Consider the following 24,481-nt stretch of genomic DNA (forward strand, 5'->3'; position numbering starts at 1 on the left):
AAAAATTGAAACTTTTTTCAGACATATAGCCAGAAGTCTTGGCGAGGCTGGTGAAATAGAGCCTGAGACAGAAGGGATACTGATTGAGAATGGTGTGGACTACAATGAATTTCCAAAAGAGGTTGGTCTGTGTGGTTGAATGATTAATGTGTTTGACAGGAGAACACATGCCATGGTTGTCCATGGTCTTGAAAAAGAGGAAATTTGGGGAACAATTTCTGATCAAATATGTGACCATATAAGCACTTATATCGCCTGCCAGCCAAATTCAAACCTAGAACTGAGAACTATATATATATATATATATATATATATATACACCACTCCCTCAATAATTGATGCCTCTGATAACTCACAAAGCCACTTATAACACAGGGTCAGGTGTGGATCCCATTTTTTAAACCAGAAAATACCCCAAAAATTGATCCTTATTTATTGAAGAAAATTGCAATCAAAACTGATAACAGAAACTTTGATATATCACTCGTTTTATCATTGAAAACAGTAGATAGGACCTGGAAATTTTAATCAACATTATGAAATATCAAATTTAAAAAAAGGTCATACAATTTTTCACATTTTCTTTCCAAACGACATTCCTAGTACACCGCAATTAACGATATGCAAGAAAATTTTGATCAATTGAAAATGTCACTTACACCGAGTGGAGGTAGTACTTGGATAAATAAATACAAATGAAATATAAAAAAATTCAATTGAAATTTGTGTTCTAGTTCTATCTTTTAGTTCCTTTTAAGTGTAATCATCATAAATGCAATGTATCTTCTTGTAATTAAATGTAAAATGCATCAATCTACCATGACAGCTATGTCCGTAAGCATTTCTCTGAGAACCCAATTAAGTGCCAACCGTGTTTTGATAACTGACTTGTGGAAGTATTTGTTATATTGTTATACTAAATTAAATGCTGACCTCCTTTGTATTTTTATCACATTAATTATGTCTTTTGAATCAAACAAAGGAGATGGAATAAAAGAAAAGTTAAAAGGCATGAAAATCCTACAAACTTAAAATCTAACAGCCCCAGTCATATGTCGGGTGAATTCACTTCATTTGATTAGTTGAACACTGTTATAAATGTTATTGTGTAAGTAACATAAACTACCTTAAGTTAATTGATTCTTTCATAACTGTGATCAAAGATAGCAAGGCAGCCAAGCGAAATGAATACTTCATAAAGTTAAGAGCTCGATTTCACAAATATGGACCATTGTGGGCAAGCGAGTTTCAGAGAATTCTTGAACTGGCACTTAGAGATGTCCTCAAGGATGTTAAGAAGTTTCATTATTACTTCCAAAGAAATCATGACATCAATATTGTACTAATTGAACAACACAAAAATTGAGTTTCAACATAGATGATTGTCTCATGAAATAAATGTCATGTGTTTTTGAAAAAAAGGAATCTTGTCTGGTGGTGTTTCAACAGTTAGTCTAGTTCCCTGCTCGGTAGAATCCTGATTTGGCAGGATACTATTAAACACCACTACAGGAACCAGACTCATCAAGAAAACAAAAAGCAGTGACATAATACACAGATTTTTCATGTACACATGATGGTTTTTGAAACCAGTTGGAATGATCTTTCACATTTGGACATTTTGAAAATAAATGTTATTTAAACAGAATAACAAACAACTTCATTAGAAAAAGCGCATCATTAAAAATTATTATCGACATGATTGTAAAATGAGGATTCAGTCATTAAACAGCCCAGTTTCCTAATGTTGCCCCCCCCCACCAGTTTTCTTGTTGTCAAAGCAAATTTTTTCCATTTTTGGAGGACCCTTAGTAACTTGCACCCTCACTTATAGTGCAGTCTATGTTTGTGGACCCAGTTGTGCATGGATTATTAAGGGAGAGGTGTGCGTGTGTATATATATATATATATATATATATATATATATATATATATATATATATATATATATATATATATATATAGTCACTAAGTGCCTGCATTTGCCAGACAGTGACCACCAATTCAAATGTTTTGACTTTGCCAGAGTACCTGATCATAGGGTATCCCAGCTTGTTATATCAAATTGTCTATAATTTTTTTATGTATAGTTTACAAATTGTTTCTTTATTGGAGAATCAGTAATGGTGGTGCTAACTAAAGTTAGTTCAGAGATAACAAAGTCTAGTTTATTCTTTGATTCTTTGTCAGGAAATTGGTAGCAGTATGAACTGTCTGAAGGCTTTAGACCATAATGTCAGTTAGCTGGTTAAATGGCCATAGTGAAGGACAACTTGATCACTGAATTTACAAGATCAGCATTTTATTATAGAGTTTTGTTTGCTATTTCTAAAGTTTTTTTTAAATTATATTTTTGATTGATCACACAATTATTAGTATCAGTGCAAGTTTTTCTGCTTGTGCAAATACTGCTCATCGTGTCAAAATATAAGCATAATAAGAACTGTTACCCATAGCCAGCATTTGCAGATCACAAGGGATTTATTACCATGAACCTCTAAACATCCTATTGTAAGCTCCATTGCAATGAGTTTCTTATGGCCATGTGCAAATTGGTCACCCCAAAGGGATAAGACTGAAGTGTTTGTCATGTGCCAGTGACTACACAGCTAAAACAGTACAGTGTATCTGGTTTATTCATGCAAATGTACATGATTCCTGGACAACACAGATTTGAATGCATTAACTGTGTAAAAGCCTAACACTTTTCCTGCGAATGGTAGTAATAGGCCACTGTTTGGTCACATGGACACTTTGATTGGAAAATTAAATGATAAGGATCACATGAGATGATGAACGGGTCTCGTACCTAGTCACTCTTTAGATAGGTCACAGGATACAAGATGAGACATAGGCAGGGTGGATCCCTAACAGTACTACAGGTTCAATGATCATCAAACATCAACTTGGTATGTATCAATTAATTTTCCAGTTTCAACGAACCTTCCATATCCTAATGGACCCCACAAGATTGAACCACTTTTAGCATATCAGGAGAATTTATCATGCAAATTCAGCTGTGTGTGATGTGATGTGATTTGGATTTTTAATGTAGCTTTAACAATTTTTCAGTCATATCGCTATGATGTCTGCAATGTGGCAATTTATAGCAATGTCTAGCACTGGGGCATCATGCAACAGACATGCAACATGATGTCCCACCCAGTCACATTATCCTGACACCGGGTGGACCAGTCCTAACACTAACCTCTTAATGCTGAACGCCAAGCGAGGCATCTGTTAGTACCATTTTTGTAAGAATTTGGTATGACTCAGCCGGGCATCAAACCCATGACCTCCCGCATCCGAGGTGGACGCTCTAACCACTAGGCCATGAAAGCGGTCAAATTCAACTGAAGATGGTAAATGCATGTAATAAACTTAAAATAAGATTTGAAAAAGTTAATTTCCTAACTTTTAGAGATGAAATATTCGAAAGTATTGAAGGTATTGAATCACAGGGACATTTCAACTTTATTTGGATTTCATTCAATGAAGGTATTGAATGATAGAGACATTTAAACTTTATTTGGATTTCATTCAGTGAAGGTATTGAATGATAGAGACATTTAAACTTTATTTGGATTTCATTCAGTGAAGGTATTGAATCATAGGTATTGAATCATAGGGACATTTAAACTTTATTTGGATTTCATTCAGTGAAGGTATTGAATCACAGGGACATTTAAACTTTATTTGGATTTCATTCAGTGAAGGTATTGAATCATAGGTATTGAATCATAGGGACATTTAAACTTTATTTGGATTTCATTCAGTGAAGGTATTGAATGATAGAGACATTTAAACTTTATTTGGATTTCATTCAGTGAAGGTATTGAATCATAGGTATTGAATCATAGGGACATTTAAACTTTATTTGGGTTTCATTCAGCGAAGGTATTGAATCACAGGGACATTTAAACTTTATTTGGATTTCATTCAGTGAAGGTATTGAATCATAGGGACATTTAAACTTTATTTGGATTTCATTCAGTGAAGGTACTGAATCACAGGGACATTTAAACTTTATTTGGATTTCATTCAGTGAAGGTATTGAATTACAGAGACATTTAAATTTTATTTGGGTTTCATTCAGTGAAGGTATTGAATCATAGGTATTGAATCATAGGGACATTTCAACTTTATTTGGATTTCATTCAATGAAGGTATTGAATCACAGAGACATTTAAACTTTATTTGGATTTCATTCAGTGAAAGTATTGAATCACAGAGACATTTAAACTTTATTTGGATTTCATTCAGTGAAAGTATTGAATCACAGAGACATTTAAGCTTTATTTGGGTTTCATTCAGTGAAGGTATTGAATCATAGGTATTGAATCATAGGGACATTTAAACTTTATTTGGATTTCATTCAGTGAAGGTATTGAATCATAGAGACATTTAAACTTTATTTGAATTTCATTCAATGAAGATGTTGAATCATAGGGACATTTAAACTTTGTTTGGATTTCATTCAGTGAAGGTATTGAATCATAGAGACATTAAAACTTTATTTGGATTTCATTCAGTGAAGGTACTGAATCACAGGGACATTTAAACTTTATTTGGATTTCATTCAATGAAGATATTGAATCACAGGGACATTTAAACTTTATTAGGATTTTATTCAGTGAAGGTATTGAATCATAGAGACATTTAAACTTTATTTGGATTTCATTCAGTGAAGGTACTGAATCATAGGTATTGAATCATAGGGACATTTAAACTTTATTTGGATTTCATTCAGTGAAGGTATTGAATCATAGAGACATTTAAACTTTATTTGGATTTCATTCAGTGAAGGTATTGAATCATAGAGACATTTAAACTTTATTTGGATTTCATTCAGTGAAGGTATTGAATCATAGAGACATTTAAACTTTATTTGGATTTCATTCAGTGAAGGTATTGAATCACAGGGACATTTAAACTTTATTTGGATTTCATTCAGTGAAGGTATTGAATCATAGAGACATTTAAACTTTATTTGGATTTCATTCAGTGAAGGTATTGAATCACAGGGACATTTAAACTTTATTAGAATTTCATTCAGTAAAGGTATTGAAGTGGTTCGTGCATATACATGATTAGTTATGCATTTTACCAGGATAGACTTTTTATAATGAACAGTTTTTATTTATCCATAAAACCCTGAATCCCTAAAGAATTAAAACCAAAAACCAAAATAAGTTGATAATGATAAAATGTTTGAGTCATATGCCAATATACCTTTGATAGGCATCAAAGTAAATACTGCTCTCACAAAACGTGTCTTGAAACAATTTCATCTTGAAATTCAGGGTCTAATGGATCACATCAATACAAGAACTCAACTTATCATCCATCTCTACATAGATACAATTCACAAATATTAGATCATATGCACTGTGTAACCAAGAAAAAATCATGGATTTCATATGTGTGATGTTTTCATCATAAAAATTGCCTCTGCCCTCTGTTACATTCTATGAATACCATAATATTTTCAAACTTCGGCAGCATCATCCAGCACAGTAACAAGACTGAACTGGCCAAGCAATTACTGATCGACTGATTGAAAACTAGGATGAGCTCATCAAGCATCCTCATTATCACTTATACTTTGATTTATCTGAATGTTTAAAACATTGAGGTTTTGACGCTTTAGTACCTCATACTCTGTTGTCTACATAAGAATAGACAAAAGTGCTTGCCACTGTAAAACAGCATGCAGTTGTGAATCAGTTACTGGAAAAGGAATGACACAGGCTTTGTAGTCTGTCTATTCTCCTTTGTATCCAAACTACAGCCTTACAGGTGTTGCAGAATATCCATGAATTTTTCTGAGAGAACTATTGCATTACTGACTTCAGTCTTGACACAGCACCAATCAAAGTATCTTATATACATTCAAAATTGACACAGTATGAATCATAACACATTATGAATCATAACACAGTAAGTATATATCATAACACAGTATGAATATTAAGACAGTATGAGTCATAATACCTTGGTCGTTTAAATATCAAAGAATATTTAGAAGAGTTTTGAGGTCCACACTCATTTACCACATGATAAAGTAAAGCTTATTGTTGACTACATGACACAGATTTTGACAAATAAATAAAGGATACCAAAAAAGAACTGCTCCATTTACTAGGTCAAGTCAATTTCCTACCTGACTACAGGATATTACATTTGTACCTCATCCACCTCTACACAAATCAGAAAACCAATACATCCTGTACTATTGATGACTTTTATAATGTATGTGGCAACATTGTTTAACTAAATGGAATAGTTTTCCTCATTTTATGCCAGATAGTTGATATCAGATGAAGTTCAATTATTCATGGATGCTTCATCCACAATATATATTTGGGTTAATTCAAAACTCACTAGTCTGAGATACGGGTTAATTAAAAAATCACAGGTTTGAAGATTTAAAACTATTTCCTTTAGTGGAAAATGACATCACTCTGGCATTCAGACAGTTGTATCCCTTTTGGGGTAGCTGCTATTATTTGGGTTGAGCAGGGAGAGGCATATATGTAGTATTATTATATGACAATATATTTCTATGTATATTTAATTTATATTATGTTTTTTACTTTTGTCCATGATTGAGGATGGAGTTTTTGTGAGTATCTGATTCTTGTCTTGTTTTTAAGTTATAGATAAGTGTTTACTGAGTTCATCAAAGTCTAGCCTTATTTACAAACTTAAAATGTCCATTGTGATTCATATACTGGTCATTTTGCTGGGTAATAGGTTTTTATATAAGGTTGTGGGGAACAAAAAATTTCATTCCTATTTGAATATCAGTCTGTGGAATCACTCTTAGTTGTGTTCAGATATAATTTGAGAGGAATCATTAATTCAAATTATTTATTGGAATTACAAAGAACTCACTGACCTTTTCAATTAAAACACTATTTTGGAATTATTGTGCATTTATTCAGTTATATTAATGTGTGATTTCTACAGGAGGACTTCTTATGATGTCTTGTTGGTCTTAACTTATGTTTTAGTGGGTCTAAATGATGTCTTGTTTGTCCTAATTGAAAAAAAGTGTGAGTATGACATACATGGCAACTCCACTGAAAATTTTATTATGGCTGAAAAAAAATAGATGGTTTCAACACACAACAATTAAAAAGAACAAATGGTCTTGTATTGAATTCCTTTAAGTTCTGCTCATCCAGTAGAACAGTGATCCCTTCAAGGGACCAATTGTTTTCTCAGGTATGTTTCAGTGCCATTACAAAGTCTATGCATCTCTTGATTGTTACCACTATTAAATTTGTACTTATTTGCATTTTCTTGCATGAGTTTCTGCCTTTTTATTATAATTCTGTTTTCATCTTGGTTATTTATGCACCTTCATTCCAAGACATATTAAAGGAGCCTTTAGTGTTCTTCTCACTTGCTCTGTAATTGATACATCAGATAAAAGAGCCTTCTAATGGCACTTTGAATGCATTTTTGGCTATATAATGCCAAAGAAAAGTGAGCTAAAAACACAACTGAATCAGATTGGCCTCACTAGGTGTCATTGTTATTTTTATAGGGTTTAACACCATTGTTTCAACACAAGATAGGCTATACATGGCGCCCAATATAAATGGTGGGGGAAGAACCTGGGGAAACCCCAGAAATAACCACTGACCCACGAGAAGCTACTGGCAAGCTTTCTCATATTACCACATTGGCCGAACCCGAGACTCAAACCCATGCATACAGAGGTGAGGTGGCAGTGATCCGTAACGTGAGTGCTTTTGACCACTCTGTCACTTGGGGTCCCAACCAGGTATCAAACATTGGATTAAGAGTTTGATATGTTATTTTCAACATTTTGTTCACTGAAGTTTTTTTAAATAATTTAAAAATTGTTATTATTGTTTTAATTGTATTTTAAAAATTATTGTTTTTAAATTTTTTGGAAAGTCCAGCCAGCTGACTGTGTATCTGACCTTGATATTTTAACTTCTTAGCACACAACAGTAACCTGCATGATTGGATTTGGAGTTTCTCCACTGACCCATAACCTTCTCAGGTCCATGACCAATAAGACCATGTCTACATTGGAAGTTAAGTCATCCCTCTAACTGTTGCAGGTTCTCGAATCAATCTGACACTTCAGTCTGACAACTGGCTAATCCACAAGATCAGGCATTGCATAGGTTTTATATATCAAGGTTGCAAATTCCAACATTTTCTATTTTCTGCATGTCCATCAAAAAATCTGGATGGTTAAATTCTTGTAAATGTGCAAGGAGAAGTTCATTATAACATAAAATTTACAAATTATTTCTTAACTTGGTTGTAATTTTTGTCAACTATTTTGCATTTTATTGATGCAAGGGTTGATTTAAAGTTGTAGAATAACAAATGAAGATTAGCTCTGCCATTGTAATAATTTTCAAAGAAATTATCAAAATTGTGTGAAAAAGGGCTGAGTTGTTTTATAACTATTAAAGTGAAGGCACATAACATAACCCAACACAGCAGAAATATGAACTTTTTCATGTTGAAAGTTATTTAGATATAAGCATTAAATGCATAAGTAAAATCCAGTATGGAAAGTCATGTTATATTTCATGATGATGCACTTATTCCATGAGTAAATTGTTTAATTTAATCTAATGTGTCTCTGCAAAACAAAATCTATGCAAAAACATGGCATTAGAAGGAAATTGCACAATTTACCAACCCAGTTGTTTTTTGGAGGGGTAACCCTGATGGACTCATTGAATGAAACACATAAATGTGTTTACATCACTTTAGAGAAACCTGATATATGCTGATTTCATGTGTGAAATTGGCACAGATGATACCTGAAAGAAATGTTATCTGTAGATGATGATGCAAAAAGCTGAATGTCCAATGTCCAATGAATGCTACTGGCATGAACAGCATTGCCTGATGAAAAGCAAGGAAGACTGATGTGCATTAATATTTATGGAATTTATGAGAATTTAGGTCTTTGATCTGATGCAGGAAGATATGAGTAGAATTATACAGTGGATTCAGGGATATTGTAATGTAACTTTTTGTCCCATGTCATATGACACAGCTCATCAGATTGAAGCTGCCCCTTAATCAGATCTCAAAGATATGTCCTTGTTTGTCAGATAGTCAAAATAATGTCAGAAATAATACATTTCAAATCTACAAAATCTCACTCATGTAACCTGAACTGTCTTATTTGTATGAACTTTTAGGTCATCCCTCATACACACCACTTCAGCACATTGTATCTTGTGTCAAAGTTCATTTAATTGTTAACATTAACATAGCAATTTTTTAGGTTCATGGGACCTATTTAGGAACTGGTGACAGTATTAGGCTATGATCTGAGGTTTATGACTTTGCAATTTGTGATGTGCTTTTATGAAATTCATATTAATATACATCCCTAGGTATGCTGTTCTTTTTTACCAAATGTAAGTCACAGTGACCTACTCTTCATGCTTTTGACCTATTTATGAAATAAAGTATTTTTGCTTAAAAAAAACTTGCATACTGGCAAGCTTAATTGCCTTTTGAAGTTACATTTTTTTGCTTCAAGGCTAATATTAACTTTTTTATTTGCTAGGCTTTGGAAAGTCTTCCCAAAGGGTCACCATGGAGCATACCAGCAGACGAGATGTCAAGAAGACGAGATTTTCGTCAGCAGTGTGTGTTTACCATCGACCCAAGCACAGCTAGGGATCTGGATGATGCTGTATCTGTGGAACAGCTGGATGATGGCAAGTATTTTAAATAGGTATTGAGTGTGACTTTTGAAGAATTTATGAGGTGATAGATGTGATATTTTAGGCCAGACCTAACTTAGAATCCTTCTCCAGTAGCATGACTCTTGTGGGTGTTTTGGTTGATGCCTGCAAACCTGCCAACCATTCTGATTTGGTTTGAATCATACTGATTTTAATCCAGAATTCTGAATTCCAAATATGAAACCAGAAATTTGATTTTGAACTGTTTATCACATAGTCTGTACACTTTGCCTATACTGTGTGCAGTTTCATAATTTTGATATTATAACATGTGAACATATCACTTTATGTGATTCTGATTGGTCCAAATAAGCCCATGAAATTTTTGTGCAGTATTCTTTTTACTGATTGGCTGCAATTGTGGGAAATATTTTTTAACCTTGCTTTCTCTAATGTTTTATTGTCAATAAACATTTTGGCCGACATTTTTTTTACTCGAGTCACGAATGTAATTGGGGGGAAAAAATGGTCTCATCTGTCTGAATATGGCCAATTTACCATCACAGGGGCTTGCTGTGTTATGTATAACATGAAAAATGACTAAAACCCCAAGACAAGAACAACAACAACAACAACAAGTAAAACTAAGGGTATTGCTCAGTTCTATAGCAAATGTGTAAGTTGGGGTTGAAGAGGGGCAGTAAACCTGAAGCATGGAATCCACCCTATATATAAGCATGGTTTAAATGTTAACCTACAGAAGTAAGTAAACTCACCTCTGTTCACAGAAGTACGTGGGCATAAGCCGGGCTCCAAACTTACAGAAGTTTATCCATCCACTGCATTTTTATATGGTAAATATATGATGCAATTCCAGCTCAAAATGAAATTTGTTTACATATTCTGTAGTCTGCTGTTCCAAGTCAAATACTGCAAATATCCAGTCATAAATACATTACAGTAAATATGGGAATTTCTGCATCCAGTCATAAATACATTACAGTAAATATGGGAATTTCTGCATCTGGGAAATCGTCTTTCAAGTGAGTATTGCAGTGTATTATGTTTAGTACATTCTAACTGGTACTGCATCAAACAGTGTGACATCATGAGTGTTGGACATTCTGTGTTGGAAAATGATTTTATTTGTGTAAAATGTTGTTTATTTGGAAGGATGCTTGCTCTTTGACTTATAGATTGTAAGAAATCTATGTTAATTCTAGTTCCGCTTTGTTTGGGACTATTTTTTGAACACAACAAATAAAAATTATAATGTCTGTCAGAATAAACAAAATTATTTGTTCTTCTTTCTATCCAAATAATTTCTGTAGTGTAATCCTTAATCTAATTAGCTTTGAAATATCACTTGACAGTAAAAGTAATCAGATATCCCACACTGGACTAGAACTGATACACACCAACAGCTGGTTTATGTTATACAGTCATTAGGGTTTAAGTACCATGGGAAATTTACACTCAGGGCAGACTTTACTCCCCTTCCAAGCTGTATTGATGTCTTGTATTTAATAAATACTATAGAATGCCTTCTGCAATTATTCTTCAATAACAAATAACATTACAATTTGCACTGAAATAAAAACTATGTGATAAAAAGAATCTAAAATGGGTAATGATTTAATATTAAATTGATGAAACTCATTAAATAATGTCCAGCTTTTGCAAGCCTTGGTGAGCAAAGGCTAGACATAATTCAACTTGTTTCATAAATTCAGTATTAAATCATTACTCATTTGAGATCCTCTATTTATTGACGATTTCAATAAAATAATAACACAATGACAGTTCATGAAAGCAGTGTTTATTTTCATAGACACAGCCATATTTCCATTAAGAATCTTGCTACAATGTACTTACCTCATGATCCTTCTTCATGCATGGACCATTGTACAAGAATCACCATTTTATATGTATGTATTTAAAGTCTAATTGCAGGCAGAGCATGTTTCAAACAAGGGACCTTCAGAAGATCAAAAAGTGTTAATTAAGGTTAAGCAGAAATACAGGAATGTGTATACTGACATGTTTCCATATATCATAGGCAGTTCTCTGATAAGATATTTCACTAGGATTGTAGCATGTATATATAGCCATTTGCTGTGGAAGAGATGTAAGGAAAAATTTGAGCTCCAAAACTTAATATCCTTTTGAAAGGTATTGGATGGCAATGAGAAAAAAATTATAATTGAGTGTGATTGCATTGGCAGATGATACCAGAAAACTTGATAAAAATAACAATAAACATGTTATTGTACTGCAGGAACTACTAAATACAGTTTTTATAATTATTGTCTTGAAACTGTATTAACAAAATCATACTAAATATTTCAGAAGAAGCCATTTGTTATATTCAAATATGCTAAAAAAAAAAATTTTTTTTATCCAGGTGCTTTTTGAACTTCACCAGGGCATTGCCCCTGGACCCCTAGTCAAAGTCATCCTGCTTGTGTTTTTCATATTTCCCATAAGGTTAGCAGGGATGTATCTTCCCATAGGTATGGTATGCTGCCTTACCAAGAGTCTTAGTTTGAATGAGTTATGAGTTTAACAAATATTCTTAGCACTATAGAGCTAAAAACAATAAAGCTTGCATCTTCTGCATAGCCAAATGAACTAAGGTTATGTTTCCTGTATTATAAGAAAAGTTTCATCATTAATTAAAAATTAACAATTAAATTGTACTTTACACTGGAATAGTTTCACACTATTTTAAGTTTAATATGTAATAAAACAATTCATGGATATGGAAGAAATTAATCAAATCATTCGTCCTTCATTGTTCTTAATGACCAAGTGTTTCATGACTATTCATGCCTTATTGTTCCTATGACCAAATGTTTCATGACCATTCATTCCTCATCATTCTTAATGACCAAAAGTTTCATGACCATTCAGTCCTCATTGTTCTTAATGACCAAGTGTTTCATGACCATACATTCCTCATTGATCTTCATGACCAAGTGTTTCATGACCATACATTCCTCATTGATCTTAATGACCAAGTGTTTCATGACCATACATCCCTCATTGATCTTGATGACCAAGTGTTTAATGACCATACATTCCTCATTGATCTTAATGACCAAGTGTTTCAAGACCATCCATTCCTCACTCATCTTATTGAGCAAGTGTTTCATGACCATCCATTCCTCATTGTTCTTAATGACCAAGTGTTTCATGACCATACATTCCTCATTGATCTTCATGACCAAGTGTTTCATGACCATTCATTCCTCATTGATCTTCATGACCAAGTGTTTCATGACCATACATTCCTCATTGATCTTAATGACCAAGTGTTTCATGACCATCCATTCCTCACTCATCTTATTGAGCAAGTGTTTCATGACCATTCATTCCTCATTGTTCTTGATGACCAAGTGTTTCATGACCATACATTCCTCATTGATCTTGATGACCAAGTGTTTAATGACCATTCATTCCTCATTGTTCTTAATGACCAAATGTTTCATAACCATTCTTCCCACATTCATCTTAATGAGCAAGTGTTTCATGACCATTCATTCTTCATTCATCTTAATGACTAAGTGTTTCATGACCATTCATTCCTCATTGATCTTAACAACCAAATTGTGTATGACCATTCATTTCATCATTGTTCTTAATGACCACATGTTTCATGACCATTCATTCCTCATTATTCTTAATGAGCAAGTGTTTCATGACCATTCATTCCTCATTGATCTTAATGATTTAGTGTTTCAGGACCATTCATTCCTCATTGACCTTAACCAAATCTTGTATGACCATTCATTCCTCATTGATCTTAATGATTTAGTGTTTCAGGACCATTCATTCCTCATTGACCTTAACCAAATCTTGTATGACCATTCAGTCCTCATTGATCTTAATGACCAAGTGTTTCATGACCATACATTCCTCATTGATCTTAATGACCAAGTGTTTCATGACCATTCATTCCTCATTGATCTTAAGAACCAAATCTTGCATGACCATTCATTCCTCATTCTTAATGAGCAAGTGTTTCATGACCATTCATTCCTCATTGATCTTAATGATTTAGTGTTTCAGGACCATTCATTCCTCATTGACCTTAACCAAATCTTGTATGACCATTCATTCCTCATTGATCTTAATGACCAAGTGTTTCATGACCATACATTCCTTATTGATCTTAATGACCAAGTGTTTCATGACCATTCATTCCTCATTGATCTTAACAACCAAATATTGTATGACCATTAATTCCTCATTAATCATAACAACCAAATCTTGTGTGACTATTTATCCCATATTGTTTTTAATAGCCAAGTGTCTTCTGACCATTCAGTCTTACACCTACACAGTCTACACTAATTATTCACCATGCTTGTTGGGGGGGGGGGTAAATAGCTTGCTCATTTCTATGTCTGGCTATACACTATATCAAATACTTATGTACTCAAAAAAGGCAAAATTTCAACTTTGCAACTTTTTCTGTATTTTTTATACTTAGAAAAGTTAGTAGTAGTAGCTAGTATTGAATGTTATTGCTTTTGTTTTAGTTGTTGTGTGGTAGTAGATATTGTTACTATTAGTCTTTTCATTACATTTGTCATTTTTTTTTTTTGTATATACCAGTGATTATATTGTCCCTCTCCCTGAACTAATTATGTACTGTAAATAAACAAAACATATTCTGCCATAAAATTTAAAATTGTGAGAAAAAGGCATCCATATTTAGATTTAGCAGTAAATGTAGAAGGATAATTTATGCATAAATCATTCTGTTAATACTTGTCACATTTAGAGATGTTATTTATTACTGGATATATACTCCACCATTTGTCTTCAAGACAAAATAAAATAAATATGTGAAATAACTTTTTTTAAAGAATACAGGGTTAATGCTACTTTCATAGTGTCAAAATATTTATGTAAAACAAAATTAGTGAACCAAGACAGGTAAGAATTTGGAAATAAAATATTTAGCAAGGGAAATAATTATAGGTATATAAATATTGGTTTCCAACATTCAGTATGGATATATGGCATCCAGTATAGACTGTACACGAGTTAGATTGAGAAACTTTATAATATGTAATTATAATGGGCAGTCCCATGGCATAAATGAAAGACTGATTGGTTAAAATAATTCTAATTCAGTTCTGCTAATTTACATGATTACATAAAATAAAAAGAATAATATTGGATAATATTTATTGAATTGATTCATATGACCAATGCAGCTGAAACTTTCAAATGAGCAAAAGTCACATCTGATTGGCTGCTAGATCCGATAGAACAGCTGGATGTAGAAATGAAATATGAAATGGTGACAGGACATTGTGTTGTGTTATTCCATGTGGATTTACAAGTTGTCAAACATAGGATTTGATCTGAAAATATTCTGTTCATGTTGCCAAAAGGCTTCTGTTACTGATAACAACTTGAGAGCTGCAAGAAATGTACCCAGACACAGATACTGTCTATACCCAGATACAGACAGATTCTGTTTATACCCAGACACAGATACCCAGACACAGATATAATCTATATTTGTACACAGATACTATCTATATCCAAACCCAGTTATTGTCTATATCCAGACACATATATTATCTATACTTGTATACAGATACTGTCTATACCCAAACACAAATACTGTCTATATCCAGACACAGATACTGTCTATACCCAAACACAGATAATGTCTATACCCAGACACAGATATCCAGACACAGATATTATCTATACTTGTACACAGATGCTGTTTATACCCAAACACAGATATTGTCTATATCCAGACACAGATATTATCTATACTCATACACAGATAATGTCTATACCCAGACACAGCTATTATCTATACTCATACACATATACTGTCTATACCCAAACACAGATACTGTCTATACCCAAACACAGATACTGTATATATCCAGACACAGATACCCAGACAGATATTATCTATATTGTACACAGATACTGTCTATACCCAAACACAGATACTGTCTATATCCAGAAACAGATATTATCTATACTCATACACAGATACTGTCCATACCCAAACACATATACTGTCTCTACCCAGACACAGATACCCAGACAGATATTATCTATACTTGTATACAGATATTGTCTATACCCAAACACAGATACTGTCTATACCCAGAAACAGATATTCTCTATACTCATACACAGATACTGTATATATCCAGACACATATATTATCTATACTCATAAACAGATACTGTCTATACCCAAAGACAGATACTGTCTCTACCCAGACACAGATACCCAGATAGATGTTATCTATACTTGTACACAGATACTGTCTATACCCAGACACAGATACTGTCTTTATCCAGAAACAGATATTATCTATACTCATGCACATATACTGTCTATACCCAGACACAGATATTGTCTATAACCAGACACAGATATTGTCTATACCCAAACACAGATACTGTTTATACCCAGACACAGATATTGTTTATACACAGACACAGATATGGTTTATACACAAATCTACATGATATGGTCAGAAGGCAAAACCAGGTTAAAAGGTATGATGCCTTCGAAACCCATGTGTGCTGACACCCAAAGAGAGAATGAAGCAGATAATAGCAATCAGTATGATAGTGTGGTAAATAAGAACCCCACAACTAAAGTAAAAACAACCCAATGAAATCTATCTCACAAGAGCAGCAAACCACAGGTCCCAGTGGTCATAGAAATGGTGTGACTAATAAGATATGCAGTATTACTGTCGAGAAACCAGAGTTAGATCTGGCACGCAAAAAAGCAAACTGCTAGCACCAGTAATAATGCATGCTATAAACCAAATAAAGAATGAATTAAAGAATATAATAGACTTCAAAAAGTATCTGATTCTGTCAGTCTCTTAAACACACACACACACATGCAGTTCCTTGAGCAAGTTTAAATATGAACACCTGCATATGCAAGAAATGAGTATTTATTATATGCTCATTTTTTCTCCGTTAACTTTACATTGTCAGAATCGTTCAGTATTTTATGATATTGCACACATTCATATTGCACTCATGTGCAGGACATGTGTGCCCAATAGTATATTAGGAACTACTTTGTAAACAAATCATGTACTCTCAGTTAGCAGACACTTTATGTTTTAGTTGATTAAATTTGTTTCTGAATGAACTAAAGCAGATGTTTTGTGGACTGCCACATACCAGCTGCTTTGCTTCATTCCACTTTAACGTTTTTGATACAATGTATTGGATTTTGGCAATAGATGCCAGATTTCATAAAATTGCTTGGTACCTATAAATAACATGCAAGTTATAAAGGCATGAACTGTCTCCTTTAGCTAGTAATAAGAATGGCAAAAAATATACTTGCAGTTTTACATTCTGAATTTCCTCAAAATGTACTTTCTTAGTTCTGCAAATCTGAATTACATGAGCCGTGTCATGAGTTCTCAAGCTTGATTACACATCTTGCAATTGTACTGTAATTTCGACTATATTCCAAGTGCAATTACATCCTCCTTAGTAACCCCTTTACCACATAGAGCATAGTTACAAAGTGCAGTGCACTATAAATGGAACGCCTGTTACCTAGTCGACCGCATACGCATAGGCCTGCCTGTGAACTGTTAAGCAATGTAGTGTATGTTATGTTTAATGGCAATTTTAACCATTTTACATTTTTGGTACACATCTATTATATGTGGACAAATTTAAGAGTAAGGTCTGATTGCTGTGTAATTATTTTTCACAGAAGAATTTTTTATGTGCATTAAAATCTTGAGAGAACTCGTTCACCGTCATGTCAGTGAGGCCACGTGACTAACCGTAGATGCCATTTCTCATACTCGAAATTTACGTTTTTCATCTGCGTCTACATCACTAAGTCATCTGAATTTGATAACTTATAAAAACTAATTGCTGCCTACATCAATATCAGAGCCTTTACCTAAGTTATTGAATCTTTCATAGTTGTGATTCTAATTGTGAAAACTTCGTAAGTACTGATTGAAATCCGTGACCACCATTTTGGAGAGTGGAGATTACGACCTCAGTTACTTTAAATAGCAGATATCAACCAGTGCATAAACAAGAACCACGTAATCTGACGCAATTGTCATTCACAGAAATGAATGCAGTATCTGATAGGGGGGTTTTGCCGAAGGTGGTGCTATGAAAACCAGCTCAAAATGGCTGATGTTTACAGCAGGTGTCAAAAGGCACTTCCATGCGAATGGAGTAGAGGCGTCAAAAGGCGCTTCCATACGAATGGAGTAGATGCATCCAAAGACGCTTGCATGAGGTAAAGGGGTACTGCACTCAAAATGAAATTAATATTAAATTCAATAGTGTCTTTTTGATAATTGCAATTGAAACACTTCATATTTTTCCCACATTATGATTTCAGATAGTCACTGACAGAACAAACACACTTGCAGATGTAAACACATTTCTCCTGTGCTGTATGTATTTCATGTACAATTTGCATAGATGAATCCAGTCCATAATCATGAAATTTTGGAGAATCTACAAAAATATCAAAATCTATTCATTCCAAATCAAATGGAAAACTTGTTGCAATGTGCATTCATGCACAATGTGACTCCAAATTTAAATTTTAAGTAGACAAAAATGCCATTTTTCCCCGAAATGTATGTCTGGCATGCGACAAGTTCAAATTTATCTGGGCGGAGTTATGTGCACATTAATACTGTTGTTGTTGTGTAATGATGAATCTGCACTAGTGTATTTAGTTTGGAATATGGCATACATTCATTTACTTTGTTTCTTGTAGTACATTTTGTTTATATAATTAGGCCTTTGGTAGAATAAGAAAATAAGCACATAATAAAAAGGTTACTGCATTTGTACGGGAAAATATGAACTCATTTTCTCAGATGGATATACAGCACTCCCAAGGTCATGCAGTATTCCATCCAAAAAACTCATTCATATTTTCCCATACAAATGCAGTAACTTATAAATCTTGTGTTCATACTTTGCATGGATATCTATTAGAGTACATACTGAGACACACTGGGATACATCTATGACAGTCACTGTATAAACATACACTGAAACACTGGAATACATGCATGTCTACACGAGTGCAATGAAACACTGAAATATATATGTCCATATGAGTGGACACTTAAACACTGAAATGTATACATGTCAACATGATCGGACACTGAAACACTGGGATACATGCTTGTCTATATGATTGCACACTGAAACAGTGGGATACATGCATCCATATGAGTGGACACTGAAACAGTTGGTTACATGCATGTCTATTTGAGTGCACACTGAAACACTGGGATATATGCATGTCTATATGAATGCACACTGAAACACTGGGATATAATAATAATAATAATAATAATGAGGACTTTGTATATGCAAAAGAACGCTGTCCATATGACTTTGTTTCCATAGTGGGAATAATGAGTATATGATTGTCAGAAGAGGAGCGTAAGTATCTTGCTGGTGTGTACACAAGGATGAGGTCAGATAGGTATGTTTCGTACTGATTGTATGAATTTAATGTTGGTGTTGCTGATATTTATTGTTTGAGGTAAAGGATGTGAATGAGAAAGTCTTTGTGTTGTGATCAGAATGGTCTTTAAGGTGATGACATGTCAATTTATATGTGCATGTCTATATGAGTGCACAATGAAATAGTGAGATATGTGCATGCCTGTATGAACACACTGAAAGACTGGGATACATGCATGTTTTTATGGGATATGCATGTCTATATGAGTGCACACTGAAACACTGGGATATGTGCATGTCTATATGAACACACTGAAACACAGGGATACATGTGTGTCTATATGAGTTCACGCTGAAACACTGGGATATGTGCATGTCTAGATGAACACACTGAAACACTTGGATATGTGCATATCTATATGAGTTTGCATTGAAATAGTGGGATCTGTGCATGTCTGTATGAACACACTGAAACACTAGGATACATGCATGTCTATATGAGTGCACAATGAAACAGTGGGATATGTGCATGTCTATATGAGTGCACAATGAATCAGTGGGATATGTGCATGTCTATATGAACATAGTGAAACACAAAGATACCTGTGTGTCTATATGAGTGCACACTGAAACACTGGGACACATGCATAACTAAATGAGCACACACTGGAACACTGGAAAAACATGCATGTCTTTATGAATACATGCTGAAACACACTGGGAAAGATGCATATTACTTTATTTAAAATATTTACACTGAAACCTGTATGTAAAGAATGGTGAAAGGACATGACAAAATCATCCTTTTGAGATAAGTGTCTTTTACATACAGGACCAGTATGTTAGATTTGCTTTATAGCTTGTACAGTTATGATTGTTGAGTCTTGAATATGATGTGTAAAAATAGAGGTTCATAGGCTGATAGGGTCTTGTTCAAACAAATTACCCATAAAGAAAATCCAGCACTGAAAATGTCATAATCTGGTTGCAAAGAAACTAAACAATGAAAGCTAAAAGTTTAATGAAAATTCTATTGAAAATGTTAACTCACAAATAAACAATAATCCTGATTACCAACAAAATAATTTCAAAATTAAAATAAATTGTATTTAGTAGTGTCATCAAGTGTGATTTTCTTGTCACTCATATTATCGGCTAATATTTGTTACCATCAATCTTTATAAGCAAAGATTGCATTAACATAAAAACAGCAACAGAAAAAACATGGGCTTTGTAATGCTGGTTGAAATAAGCTGGAAGTTGACAATCTTTCATCAATAAAGCCAGCATTTTTTGTCATGTCTTCACAGGTAAGAATTTTAATTGCTGATGCTATTAACATTTTACTAATTTTTAACCAGATCTAGTCAGCCAAACTCACTCGTGGACCATTTAATATATGAGTTGTTAGGAGCTGCTATTTTGTTTGTTAGTAGGCTGACCAGCAATGTAAATGTACTATTTTTGATCTACCTTAATCAGTAGTAGTGCAGATATAAATTCAATCTTAAGTGAATTTATAATTTTATGAAAACTTCCTGGGATATATAAATCTATGTACAATAAATAGCACCTGTGTCAAGCTGCAAGGCAGTTAAATTTTGCTCACATCTTTTTTAGGTCACATTGTCCATTATGTACATCTTAACTGACCAAAAACACTCTCTTGTCCATGTTAGACAAGTGTTTACTATGTACAGGACATTGTCCCATGTGAACTACTATGTGTTAATATGTAGGTGTCTGCTAAATCAGGTCATGCTGTAAATAGTATGAAGAAAACTGCATGGCATAAACTTTTCCAACATACAGCAAATATAGGAAAGAAATGTGAGATAAGGTACTGCTATTTGAAGACACTGTTCTGTTGATTACCTTTCCTCATTCATTGTTTGTATTTGCTCCTCTACCCTCCCCACAATGAAAACCCCATGAGGCAGAAAAAAGGTTTTGGTATAATCTATTAGCTAATACATGCATCAGTTTTTTATGGTGGACTTTTATTGCATCAAGACCACCATATTCTGATATTGTTTTCCAGGTTTGCATGAGGTTGGGGTCCACATTGATGATGTTAGTTACTTTGCAATACTGTTTTCCAGGTTTGCATGAGGTTGGGGTCCACATTGATGATGTTAGTTACTTTGCAATATTGTTTTCTAGGTTTGCATGAGGTTGGGGTCCACATTGATGATGTTAGTTACTTTGCAATACTGTTTTCCAGGTTTGTATGAGGTTGGGGTCCACATTGCTGATGTCAGTTACTTTGTGAAGGAGGATACAGTACTGGACAGAATAGCTGCCTCCAGGTCTACCAGTGTATACCTTGTACAAAAGGTATATAGGACCAAAGACTTGTAATAAATATATGTTTTTCTATCTCTCTATCTATCAGTGTGTTGATCTATCTTTCCATCCATACAGCCATTGACTTTCTGTACACCCTTCTTATCAGTGTTGGATAGATTACTGTTATATCGGCACTTAATTAAAATTATAGTTACTATAAAAATAGTAGTCGATTACAGCTACAATAATCTGTCACACTGAAGTAATTAATTACAATTAATTTTTCCATGTAATTAAAGTACATTTTATTTAACTTCAGTTCATTCCTTCACAGCTCACATTTCTCACTGGTTAATTCATGTTCTGCACAGAACCTCAACTATACTCCAGTGGAAGAGCTTTTAGATGTCTTTACTGCATTCTAATGGAAGAGCTTTTAGATGTCTTTACTGCATTCCAATGGAAGAGCTTTTAGATGTCTTTACTGCATTCCAATAGATGAGCTTTTAGATGTCTTTGCTGCATTCCAATGGATGAGCTTTTAGATGTCTTTACTGCATGATAATGGAAGAGCTTTTACATGTCTTTACTGCATTCTAATGGAAGAGCTTTTAGATGTCTTTACTGCATTCCAATGGACGAGCTTTTTGATGTCTTTACTGCATTCCAATGGATGAGCTTTTAGATGTCTTTACTGCATTCTAATGGAAGAGCTTTTAGATGTCTTTACTGCATTCTAATGGATGAGCTTTTAGATGTCTTTACTGCATTCCAATGGATGAGCTTTTAGATGTCTTTACTGCATGATAATGGAAGAGCTTTTAGATGTCTTTGCTGCATTCCAATGGAAGAGCTTTTAGATGTCCTTACTGCATTCCAGTGGAAGAGATTTTACATGTCTTTACTGCATTCCAGTGGAAGAGCTTTTAGATGTCTTTACTGCATTCCAGTGGAAGAGCTTTTACATGTCTTTAGTGCTTTCCAGTGGAAGAGCTTTTAGATGTCTTTACTGCATTATAATGGATGAGCTTTTAGACGTCTTTATTGCATTCCAATGGAAGAGCTTTTAGATGTCTTTACTGCATTCTAATGGAAGAGCTTTTAGATGTCTTTACTGCATTCCAGTGGAAGAGCTTTTAGATGTCCTTACTGCATTCCAGTGGAAGAGCTTTTACATGTCTTTACTGCATTCCAATGGAAGAGCTTTTAGATGTCTTTACTGCATTCCAGTGGAAGAGCTTTTACATGTCTTTAGCGCATTCCAGTGGAAGAGCTTTTAGATGTCTTTACTGCATTATAATGGAAGAGCTTTTAGACGTCTTTATTGCATTCCAATGGAAGAGCTTTTAGATGTCTTTACTACATTCTAATGGAAGAGCTTTTAGATGTCTTTACTGCATTCCAATGGAAGAGCTTTTAGATGTCTTTACTGCATTCCAATGGAAGAGCTTTTAGATGTCTTTACTGCATTCCAGTGGAAGAGCTTTTACATGTCTTTACTGCATTCCAGTGGAAGAGCTTTTAGATGTCTTTACTGCATTCCAATGGATGAGCTTTTAGATGTCTTTACTGCATTATAATGGAAGAGCTTTTAGATGTCTTTACTGCATTATAATGGAAGAGCTTTTAGACGTCTTTATTGCATTCCAATGGAAGAGCTTTTAGATGTCCTTACTGCATTCCACTGGAAGAACTTCAAGACGTCTTTACTGCATTCCAATGGATGAGCTTTTAGATGTCTTTACTGCATTCCGATGGAAGAGCTTTTAGATGTCTTTACTGCATTCTAATGGAAGAGCTTTTACATGTCTTTACTGCATTCTAATGGAAGAGCTTTTAGATGTCTTTACTGCATTCCAATGGAAGAGCTTTTAGATGTCTTTACTGCATTCCAATGGAAGAGCTTTTAGATGTCTTTACTGCATTCTAATGGAAGAGCTTTTACATGTCTTTACTGCATTCTAATGGAAGAGCTTTTAGATGTCTTTACTGCATTCCAATGGAAGAGCTTTTAGATGTCTTTACTGCATTCCAATGGAAGAGCTTTTAGATGTCTTTACTGCATTATAATGGAAGAGCTTTTAGATGTCTTTACTGCATTCCAATGGAAGAGCTTTTAGATGTCTTTACTGCATTCCAATGGAAGAGCTTTTAGATGTCTTTACTGCATTCTAATGGAAGAGCTTTCAGATGTCTTTACTGCATTCCAGTGGAAGAACTTTCAGATGTCTTTACTGCATTCCAATGGAAGAGCTTTTAGATGTCCTTACTGCATTCTAATGGAAGAGCTTTTATATGTCTTTACTGCATGATAATGGAAGAGCTTTTAGATGTCTTTACTGCATTCCACTGGAAGAGCTTTAAGATGTCTTTACTGCATTCTAATGGAAGAGCTTTTAGATGTCTTTACTGCATTCCAATGGATGAGCTTTTAGATGTCTTTACTGCATTCCAATGGATGAGCTTTTAGATGTCTTTACTGCATTCTAATGGAAGAGCTTTTAGATGTCTTTACTGCATTCCAATGGAAGAGCTTTTAGATGTCTTTACTGCATTCCAATGGAAGAGCTTTTAGATGTCTTTACTGCATTCCAATGGATGAGCTTTTAGATGTCCTTACTGCATTCCACTGGAAGAGCTTTTAGATGTCCTTACTGCATCCCACTGGAAGAGCTTTTAGATGTCTTTACTGCATTCTAATGGAAGAGCTTTTAGATGTCCTTACTGCATTCCAATGAATGAGCGTTTAGATGTCTTTACTGCATTCTAATGGAAGAGCTTTTAGATGTCTTTACTGCATTCTAATGGATGAGCTTTGAGATGTCTTTACTGCATTCCAATGGACGAACTTTTAGATGTCTTTACTGCATTCCAATGGATGAGCTTTTAGATGTCTTTACTGTATTCCAATGGAAGAGCTTTTAGATGTCTTTACTGCATTCCAGTGAATGAGCTTTTAGATGTCTTTACTGCATTCTAATGGAAGAGCTTTTA

At 34.0% G+C, this 24,481-nt stretch overlaps 1 protein-coding gene across 1 annotated transcript in view; it reads left to right on the forward strand.

The window, feature by feature from the left end:
• Positions 1-24,481, forward strand: part of LOC149781449 (DIS3-like exonuclease 2) — a 183,971-nt gene that overhangs the window by 64,736 nt on the left and 94,754 nt on the right. The window contains exons 12-14 of the mRNA XM_089935531.1: positions 22-121; positions 9,584-9,737; positions 21,423-21,535. Of these exons, the coding sequence (XP_089791657.1) occupies positions 22-121; positions 9,584-9,737; positions 21,423-21,535 (367 nt within the window). The remainder of the gene's footprint in view (positions 1-21; positions 122-9,583; positions 9,738-21,422; positions 21,536-24,481) is intronic.

Source organism: Sinohyriopsis cumingii, chromosome 15 (genome assembly GCF_028554795.1).
Source record: "Sinohyriopsis cumingii isolate HCF-2022 chromosome 15, ASM2855479v2, whole genome shotgun sequence".
In the NCBI taxonomy this organism is placed as follows: domain Eukaryota; kingdom Metazoa; phylum Mollusca; class Bivalvia; order Unionida; family Unionidae; genus Sinohyriopsis; species Sinohyriopsis cumingii.